At 47.3% G+C, this 10476-nt stretch overlaps 1 protein-coding gene across 1 annotated transcript; it reads right to left on the reverse strand.

Annotated features, from left to right (window-relative positions):
* Positions 1–8399: 8399 nt before the first annotated feature.
* On the reverse strand, positions 8400–10044 carry HOXC4 (homeobox C4). The gene is made up of 2 exons (XM_015413508.1): positions 9474–10044; positions 8400–8816 (listed from the first exon to the last, which is right to left on the reverse strand). The coding sequence occupies exons 1-2, from the start codon at positions 10042–10044 to the stop codon at positions 8455–8457; spliced, it is 933 nt and encodes a 310-aa protein (XP_015268994.1). The 3' UTR covers positions 8400–8454.
* Positions 10045–10476: the final 432 nt, after the last annotated feature.

Consider the following 10476-nt stretch of genomic DNA (forward strand, 5'->3'; position numbering starts at 1 on the left):
AAAGATGGAGGATCTGCATCTAGTTACATGCCAGAGTTTAGGTGCTCTGCCGCAGCGATAGAGATAGATAGATAGATAGATAGATAGATAGATAGATAGATAGATAGATAGATAGATAGATAGATAGATAGATAGATCAACCTTCATGGAAAGATTACGTCCTACCATACAGTGTATACACTCCACAGATAGATAGACAGATGCAATCTACAGAAGGCATGATTCCTTGCTCATCTATATAAGGGCCGAGGGCAGATATACCTAAGCACACACTCCCACGCTACATGTAGGTAGGTATGCATTAAGGCAGAGTGTTCTAACTTGTGTTTAGACTGGGCACATCTACCGTTTTATACATCTTTTCTTCTCTCTCTCTTCTTCCCCCTCTCCCTCTGCCTCTCTGTGTGCTCTTTTATTTCTTGGCATTCGTGCCAGAATGGGAAAGTGGTTTTATTGTGGTGTGTGTGTGTGTGTGTGTGTGTGTGTGTGTGTGTGTGTGTGTGGAATCCGGTAGTGTTTTCCAGGTTTGTTTTTTCTTCTTCTCCAGGCCTGGCATTTCCTTGTACGGAGGAGATCGGAAGGAAGACAAGGAGCCTTCAGGAATTTGGGGAGAGGGAGGCACCTGGAGGTAGACGAGCCTGGGGGGTGGGGAGTGTGTGCAATAGAAATACCTCAGGCTCCCCAACAAAAAAGGAAAGTGTGTGTCTGTGTGAAAAGAAATGGGAAGAGGAATCCATTGCCTGTACCTGGTGCTATTGGGTTGGAGTGAACGGCTTCTTCCCCGCCACTGTAGAAAACCCCCCTTTGTTTGTTTCTGCTCTGCGGCTAATGATTTGACATTCAAGTCATTTCCTTCTTTCTATATCTTCTCTATGAGCGAGAGGCATCGGTGGGGCTCGTCTCAAAGGTCAATTCTTTCCTTTTCTCTTTCCCCCCCCCATGCTTTTGTCCTCCATGATTTCTCCTCCCTCGAAATGCACACCTTTTAGGAAGTGCCAAACGGTTGTGGGGTTTAGCCTTGGGACCCTCGGCCTGGTTCAGTCCTCTGCTTTGATTTGCAGGTTCCTCTTTGTCACACAGGCACCCGATCCCCGAACTCACTTACATGGAAGTCAAAAGTGCCCTTTCCGGATCGGTCTGCTAGTGCCTAGAATACTTCCCCATAACTGGGAGGGAAAAGATATGCAGCGCCTTGTTTCTTTCGGCCACAGTATGCTATTGTTTTCAGCAGCTGGAAGCCAGTCAAATGTATGTGGATGCTCACGAGCAAGGTGAGACCTTCCCCGGTGAGGGAAAGGTGCCAGCTAGGAGAGTCTGGCAGGAGACATCAAGATCAGTAAGTGCCCTCACCACAACACTGGCATTTCACGAAAATGTGGAGAGCCCTGGACAGAGAGGAGACGGTCGCCAAGGGGTTCTCAGTACTAAAAGAGGGGTGGGGGAAGAGATGTTAAAGGAGCTGTTAAACTAATCCCTCTTGTCTTCTCTTTCTCCCTAGCTTCATCTCCTTATAGAAGGTATTCCATGCTGACGATGGAAATAAAGGCAAAGGTGTTGAGTGTGGTGATTTTTAACTGCTTGGAAAATATCTGGGATTTTACTGTGGCTCGTGTCCAAATGCATGTTGGAGAAGGACCCCTACGTGTAAAACTGATCTTGGATCCACCCCTTCCCTTGTTGCTTGTGTCAGGAGAACAAAAAAAAAAAAACCCACACTGTCCATAATATGCCATTTCTATAAGAAGGTACCCAGAGAGAAATTATTCTCCATCTAACATTAGGACTTTGAAACTGGTTGGCCTGGGTTCAGAACAAGCAAAAGGAAACTCTTCTTTAAACAGTGTTGTTATTATCTACCTGGTTTCACCATCACAAGATATGGGGAGGCCACTCGCTTTTTAGAAAGACGGGGCAAATTTGGCTCAGACGACCCCTGTAAGCCCTGATATGGGTCTGAAAGGACAAGGGACAACCCATCAACTCCATGCCCTCTTTGTGAACTTCTTGCTGATGGCTCTGTCTAGCTGTAGGTAGCTTTGACGTTCTACAAGGTCTTCACTTGGACCCATTGGTTGCACCTGGATCTAGAAGCAATTCTAGCACTGTGAGTCTTGTCCCTTTCTCTGCTGCCTTTGAGGACCATGTGAAACCTGGAGAGGCCAAACTCTGTGTATTAGACTGTTTAACAAGTCTAATATCTGTGCTTGAGGTTTTTGTACCTGTCACACAGCAGCTGAACTGGGTGGTCTCCTGGTTCTTTCAAGGCACATAACTCTGATTCTCTAGGCTTCTGTGCATTGGTGGTGGAAAGTGCCCTCAAGTCACAGCTGACTTATGGCGACCCCATAGGATTTTCAAGACAAGAGATGTTTAGAGACTGTTTGCCATTGCCTGCCTTGGAGTCACGACCCTGGTATTCCTTGGAGGTCTCCCATCCAAATACTAGCCCTTCCTAGCTTCGAGATCTGACAAGATTGGGCTAGCCTGGGCTTTACCACGACCTATAAGGGTAATATAAACACTGCTGAGTCTTGGTGTTAAATACTAGGGCTGGCTAATAATACATGGGTGCAACACATACCGGTTTAAATGAGGATGACTTTGTTCTTTAACTTCCAGTAGATGTCAATGGAACCCTACATGTGTCCTTGCTAGCATTTTTTTTTAAAGCACACAGATTACCGAGGATATTTGGCATCAAAATAGCAAACAGAACCCTAAAGGATAAAGAAAAGGGGGTATCTTGAGAGTAAAGGGGGGGGGAATGGAAAGGGGTGGCGTATCAAACAGAATATAACTCATCAGAATGCCATGGAGGGGAGATGATAGCTGTTGTAAAAACTAAATCACACATATGAATGGTCAGATAAAAACAGTGGGTAAGAAAGAGAATTGTCCCTTTTTGTAAGACAGCTCTCCTGTTCTGCTTGGTTTAAATCTGTCTAGGTCCAGAGACTTTCTAACCTACGGCAAAGCCTCCCTATACTTTTCTGCGAAGGAAACCCATCTCTACTGCGAAATGAACATATAGAAAGAAAGAAAAGAGGGCAACCTTGGCTAGAAATCGCGAACACCGTTCGCATAAGGGCTGCTGGCTGTTGGTAAGGAAATACAGAGTCTTTCAACTAAAGTCCCCAAATGTTTGGCTTGGTCCCTTGCCCATCAAAATAAATCAAGGCGACAGATTAGGAAGTACATAAAACTATATCTCTTGGATAATGATATACGAGACCACAATAAATATAAGTTACATGTTGAAGCTGCTGGCAGATATGGCTGGGAACCCCCGTAACTCATTCATTTAGCACTGGCGGGGTGTTTGTCTTTTAATTACTATTAAACCGTGGAGTTGAACACACACACACCCCACACACCCTCCAATGAATGGGGTGAGGGGGGGGAAGAGGGGAACGCGAGAAGCTATGGCCAGATCGGAGACGTCTAGGGGCAGATGCTGTTAACAATTTAGGAAACAAGGTTAGGCTACCCTATACTAGGGGAGAGGGGAGAGTTTCTTTTGACCGTGTCCAGTTCACAGTCTTTTCAAGATGGAAGTCGCGCCTTGCAAGTTCCACGACTGCTTCTTTCTGCGGGGTCTTGCCTAGCAAACCTAGAATACCGAAGGCAGGTTCCTTCGGAAATGACCTTTTTGAAACAGAGTTTCTATGGCCCATTTTGATCGCCTTGTGTACCAGGGCTTTCCTAACAGCCTCCTTTTCTGGCCATCTAAGTCCCCGCTAAGTGTTCCCGGCAGGACCGTTAGAAGAAGCCTTCCTTTTCAGCAAGACACTTGTCAACATCATAATAATAACTCTAACCGAGAACAAGAAAGTACCCACAACTCCTCAAGCAACTTCGAACAGACTGGACTATAACACACGCGGGCTTTCAAACAGCTCCCTGGCCTCCCTTTTATCCTCCTGAAACACTCTCACCTGGCTTAACTTTTGGAAGGTAAATAGGTCAAAGTCCATCACCGAGGAACGGGTAGGAGTGAGAAGCTTTGGTACCAGCCATGGCGTAGAAGACAGACATGTGAAACAAGAAGAGATCCAACCATTCCACACAGCTGTGGACCATGTTTCACGGAAGTCATCGCCAGGCTTCTGGTCCCTGAACTGCACAGGAGATACTGAAGCTCTGACATGAGGTGGCATAGAGATCCAAGGGCTTGGTCATACTGATTCATCGGCGGCGGCTGGTGGTGGCCACAGGGTTCCATGGACTGAACTTTTCACAAGTTTGCCGAGTTCCAAACGTGGACCAGTCAACACCAGAGAATCTGGTCCTCCCTCCCCCTGTTCTCCCACCCCCATGCCTGAATTTTGGTTACAACAAGATTCTTATTCATCTGTTGCCGAGACTTATGGCACCTTAAAGACCCACCTATTTCCAGACGGCACCCCTTTGGCTAAAGAATTGCACATTTCAAAAAACAAAAAACTGCACATATTTTTTTGTTCACGTTGCGTTCTGGTTTTTTTTATATAAAAAAGGCAAGATACTTACTTGGCGTAGGAAACTTTGCTCTTACCATAGGATAGCCAGCTGGGAAATCTTCCAAAGTATGGGAAGGCGGGAAAATGAGATGGGAGGCTTGGCCGAGACTTCACCCTTCCTTCTTTTCTCTGGGGTTATTTTGGTGACAGCACAATGCGATAACACGCATTGAATGAGCGCAGAAGGTACACGTTGGGAGACTCGCTCGGGTCAGAGGGGGCTTGGAGGTCAGTCGGAGTGGCGAGAATAAAACTGCTGGCGTAGAAAAGTTGCCCTCTGCGTGAACCCTCTCTCTCTCTCTCTCTCTCTCTCTTTTTGCCTTTTACCCGAACTTCAATAAAGTACCTCTGAGGCTCTCAACATGGAGGCGTCAAAAAACAGAGAGAGAGAGCGAGAGAGAGAGAGAGAGAGAGAGAGAGAGAGAGAGCACAAAGTTTGGTTTATCTCATGCCATTCTTCCTTTTTTTTTCCCCTCTCCCTTCCCCCCCCCTCTCCCTTTCTAAGTCATTCTAATCTCTCTGCCCAGCTAAGAATTGTTTCATGGCCAAGTCTAAAGGTTAAAGCATATGAAATATTTTAAAAAAGGAAAAGAAAGATCAGAAAAGATTGCAGGAGATAAACACTGAAGTCCGCCCCAAGGAGAAAATAGGGGGTGGGGGTGGGGTGCAAGATACAGATCCGATGTCGAACCATGCTGTTCCCGAAAAGTGTCTCCTTTTTTTAAAAAAATAAATCTGAATATGCAGACTATACAGTTGCAAAAGTGATTGATGCTTTTCTTTTTCCTCCCTCCGGGTCTCCTAGGCAGACAACAGAGAATACACACGCATACACACACACACACACATACAAAAAGGGCCCATCGCTTTCAGGCTGATCCCCTTGCAGACACTTCGTTAAGTATTCATCAAGTTCTGAAAGCGGCGTGTGAAATTCAGAAACAAAACACGACAAAGCCAAACGCTCCCGAGCACAGATACAGGCTCATCCATACAGTTTCCCAGGGTCACTTGCTGGAGAACTTCTGGTAAGTTTCCCTTTAAAAGGGGAGGGGAGACGCCGAGTGTGTCCCTAGGTGGGTGTACTGGAGCTCCGAGACCCGCTTTGCAACATGTGGCTCGTGCAGCAGGCGGTACCATCCCTGGCAAGTTAGGGACTCTTGCCGATTCTTTGCTTACAACTCCTCCTGGAAAGACTGGTCCTTTCCCACCCATCCCCACTATCTCTTTTGGCAGTGGATTTGCTGATTTATTTGGAAACACACACACACAAACACAAAACAGAGAGAGAGAGAGATCCTTTCTAGATAGATCGATGGATTCAGCTTGAAGCCCCATCCCCTGCCTACTTGCACAGAAGTAAGTCTAACAGAGTTCAGGGATGCTTGCTTCCAAGTAAGTGTGCCTCTACTTACTTGCTACCCCCCCACACACACCCACACACACAAACACACACACTAGACTAAACAGGATGAACCAACAGGCCTGACCATGAGAAGGAAAGACTGGTTACCAGCAACACTTCTTAATTTATCCCATTTTTGATCACCCGGAACTGTGCAAATGCAGCCCTAGGTTCATGCTTACCATCACAAGAATGCCTTTTCTGGGTTCTTTGACTATGCCAAGCAAAGTACAGGAAGCAAGGCAACTAACAGGCTATATTGCCTCTAATCCATCGATTTGGAGGCTTCCTGGACCACTGGCTTCCCCAAGCGGGTCTGGATTACAGCCACCGAGTGTGTAATTCTGACCCATTTAAAATCAATACCAGTTCTGCTTTGACTTGAATGAGATGTAGATTACTCCCCTAATCTGTATCCCCTTGTCAATTACTTTCTCCTTCCCTGCCTCCCCCCCACCCCCATCATAGATGCTGAAACCATTTACTTAATGGATATCAAGGATCATTGGGGTTGGGGGGGGAGGAAGGGAGGGAAAGGTCCCCTTTGAATCCCCCTCCTCGACCCAGCCCTCCAGAACTCCTGAATTAAATAGTTCCTTGGCTATCGAACCATACTAGCACTGAAAAGAGCAGGAAACGCAGACATTAATATGACCACTGCAAAGTACTGGCATGGCTAAGAACTCAGGCCACAACACTGAAGGGCATATGATTCAAGACGGTTGAAACACCATTGAAATCAACAGGGCTAAACTGGATCAAATCCCTTTACTTCAGAGGAAATCAGTTTTGGAGGGGCCCTTATGATATCTACAGGCTACAACCACAGGCCTCTTGAAACAAGCTTCTATGGGAGAGGTACACTTCAAACACAATCCTTTCTACTAGCAAATAGGGACAGATTTGGTTCTAGAAAGGCATTTGCTGATCTATCTATCTATCTATCTATCTATCTATCTATCTATCTATCTATCTATCTACTACCTACCCACCCACCTATACATTAATCCACCAAGTCCCCTATGTACACAGAGAGACACACACGTGCATGGCCTCTTTGCAAACACTTCTATACACTCCTCCCAGCCACCCTTCCTGCTTCCCCAGGGAAGTAAACAAATCCTGATTTGCTACAATTTCTTCCCATCATATCTACAGCAGTGTCAATGTTAGCAATGCATTCAAAGCTCAGGACTGGGGAGGGGGGGACACTTCAGCTAAAGCTTGCTTAAGTTTATGGAGAATGAAAGACAGGGGAGTAAAGGAAACCTCCATTAAAAAAATTACTACTGAGTTGATTGGTATGCAAGGGGAAAGCATTAAAAAGGCACCCTGGATTTACATGGAAGAAGATACAAAGACAGGGTTATATTCTTTAAAGGCCACACACATCTGATGCTCCCAAGGCCTCCTAGCAGAATCAGACGGCTGGAGCATCTTTCCCCCCATCTTGTGATGTCACAGGGTACAAAGGACACAATCCCTAAACTCAGTGACAAACTGGTCACTGATTCAGTGACATATAGGATGTCTTTAGAAGGCTTCTTAAATTTAACTGATAACCTGCCCATTTTTTAGGAAACCAGTGCCTTGGCATAACCCCCTCTTCCCAGGCCCAGGACAAAGCACACACACAAAAAGTAAAAGAACTCACCAGGCATTCCAAAGTCAATCTGTGTTCACACTCACTGGTTTTATTGAACAAGGGGACTTTTTCACAGATAACACTAAAACTCTTTTTTTTATTGCAAGTTTACAATGATCATGTAAAATCAGTCCAAAAAACACAAGAACCACGACGAAAAAAAACCAATAAAAATCTAGCTATTGACTTTTTTCCCTTGCAACTTTCTCCTTCACATTTTCCCTTCCTCTCTCTCTTTTTGCTGCTCACATTTAAATAAACCTTAAGTTTCTCTGCTACTTCTAGCTCCTGTGCTGTTTGCCCCCCCCTTATTGTTTTGGAAAACCTTGCCCCACATTTATTAAAAAAGAAAGAAAAGAAAGAAAGAAAGAAAAAGGGCCCATTCCCCTTTTTTGTTTTGTTCTCCATTTGTAAACGCACAGGGCAAAATAGCTACATTCTTTCCTTGCCTGTGTAATTATTAGCATATGCCCCGAATATTCATCTAAAACAGAACATTTAAGCTTTCCCCCCAACACAACACCCACGCACACTCACACATACACACATGTCCATTCCATCCCTCCTCTCCTTCCCTTTAAAAAATAAATAAGACCCTGAAAATGGCGGTTTTTAAAAAAAAGAAAATACCAGCAGGTACTTCACCTGGCCTCTCATGCTAAGAATACATGCACCGTAAGCCTGAGATCTTGAAGAAGACCTCCTTCTTTTGTGTGTGTTCCCCCCCCCCCTCTTTTTTAATATATATACGCACGGGAGGAAAAAACCCTACGAGGAAAAAAAAAGAACCAAAATATATAGATATATATTAGATTCTATAAATAATCAGAGTCAATTTTTGTCGGGGGTTGGTTGGTTGGTTGGTTTCTGGTTTGTTTGTTTCTCTGTTTTTGTTTCTGTTTTGTTTATAACCTCGTAATATCCTCTGCTCGTTGGTCCTGAGATGAGCTTTGCGAGTGCTCTTCGCTGGCCCCCGGGTTGGAAGAAGCAGCCGCCGCGGCCATGGAGCCGGTGGAAGAATTGCTCGGCGCCGTCGACCGCACTTTGGTATTGGGCAGCCGGTGGTCTTTTTTCCATTTCATCCGCCGGTTCTGAAACCAGATCTTGATCTGTCTCTCCGAGAGACACAAGGAATGGGCGATCTCGATGCGCCTCCGCCTCGTCAGGTATCTGTTATAGTGGAACTCTTTCTCTAATTCCAAGACCTGCTGTCTGGTGTAGGCAGTCCTGGATCGCTTGGGCTCGCCTCCATTGTAATTGGGGTTCACTGGGGAGGGGAAGAAAAACACACAGACCCCAGAGATTCGCATGAATACAGGCAAGCCGGAGAAAGAGGCGAGGCGAGGCAGAGACCCCGAGCCCGAGAGATGCACGCCGAGAGAAAGAGAGCTCTCCAGTGGCTCAAGGGAAACGGGGAGAGCGAGCCGGAGAGGGGAGGAAGGAGAAAAGAGAGAGAGAGAGAAGTCATCAGCTAAATGGGTTATAAAGAACCCGAGACTTTCTCTTCTAATAAGAAGGGGTTTCCCTGGCTTGGAAAGATCCTGAATTATTTATGCACCCCTCGCAAAGCCTTCGGAGTTTCACACATACATAACAGAGAGCGAACCACATGGCTGGGGCTGCCCAGACTAGCTCGGCTATAAAATTTATGGTGGGTGTAATTACCCACTCGGAGTCGTAAATCCCGCTCAATTGTGCTAACCCGGGAGCCTCTCGTTGAAGGCAAAGGAGGAGAGACGGGGGGAAAAAAGGGAGCGAGCGAGGGAGTGTGTGAGTGAGAAGGAGCGAGCGAGGGAGCGAGTGTGGTGTGCGAGAGAGCTGGGGAGCATGGGTGCTGCTTGGGGGGGGAAGGGGGGGAAGGGAGCGGAGAAAGAGACCCGCGAGGGGAGAGCGAGAGCGAGAGAAGGGGGGAAAAGTTGCCTACCCGTACTGACGTGGATTTTTTTCATCCAGGGGTAGACTATGGGCTGCTTGGTGGCCGTGCCGCTGGGATGCTCGGGGGTTTGCTGGTTGCACGCCGGCGGGGCCGGGGCCGGGGAGGCGGCCGCGCTGGAGAGAGCCGTTTGGTCACAGAGCTGCGGGGGTTTCTCGGGGAGGTGGTGGCCTCCGGGCGGCGGTCCATGGCCCCTCTGGTGCGCCGGGGGGTTGCCGGGACCTTGGAGGCTGGCGCAGCTGTACTGGCGCTCGGGGTAGCTGGGTCGCGGTGGCGGAGGAGGAGGAGGAGGAGGTGGCGGAGGGTACAGGTCCTGGTGGTGATGCTGGAAACTGGACTCCCTGGTCCGGCTGTAATATTCCGGACTGTGGTCTGGGATGTAATTATTTTGCGAATATTCTTCGCATGGAGGAAATTTCGGATCGATGTAGTTAGAGTCCATCAAATACGAGCTCATGATCATTAATTTCTGGAGTGGAAAATAATTTTTCTCGCTTTGTCGTTTTTCTGCTCCATAAAACCCTCCTACTAGCTGGCGACCCCGTAAAGTTAGTTTCACCATGTGACTCGGTGCGCCAATCACGCCCGCCGAGCGAGTCCCCGGATAAGGAACCAAAAGCTTATTCAAAATGTATCCAATTTGTGTGTGTGTGAGAGAGAGAGCGAGAGAGAGCGCACGGGTGTGGGGGGGCAGAGAGAGGGAGGGAGAGAGGGAAGATGTGTGTATGTGTGTCCTGATTGTTGTTTGTGAGAACCCTTGGAAGTGGGAGCCAAAGAGCTGGGGGGAAGGGAAGGAGAGCAAGATCCTTTCTCCCCCCCCCCCTTTGATCAAAAGCACACAACAGAGCATCGTGCAAGGACACCAGAGGCAGTGGGGAGAACCAGAGGCAGGATGAGCCTCCCCGCCCCCACCCCCTTCCAGGTACACAGGAACTCCTCTGGTATAGAGAGACCCAAGAGTTAACTGATCCCTGCTCAGGAAGATCATTGGACG

The sequence above is a fragment of the Gekko japonicus genome, unplaced genomic scaffold, assembly GCF_001447785.1.
Source record: "Gekko japonicus isolate JY-2015 unplaced genomic scaffold, Gekko_japonicus_V1.1 scaffold218, whole genome shotgun sequence".
NCBI classification, from domain to species: domain Eukaryota; kingdom Metazoa; phylum Chordata; class Lepidosauria; order Squamata; family Gekkonidae; genus Gekko; species Gekko japonicus.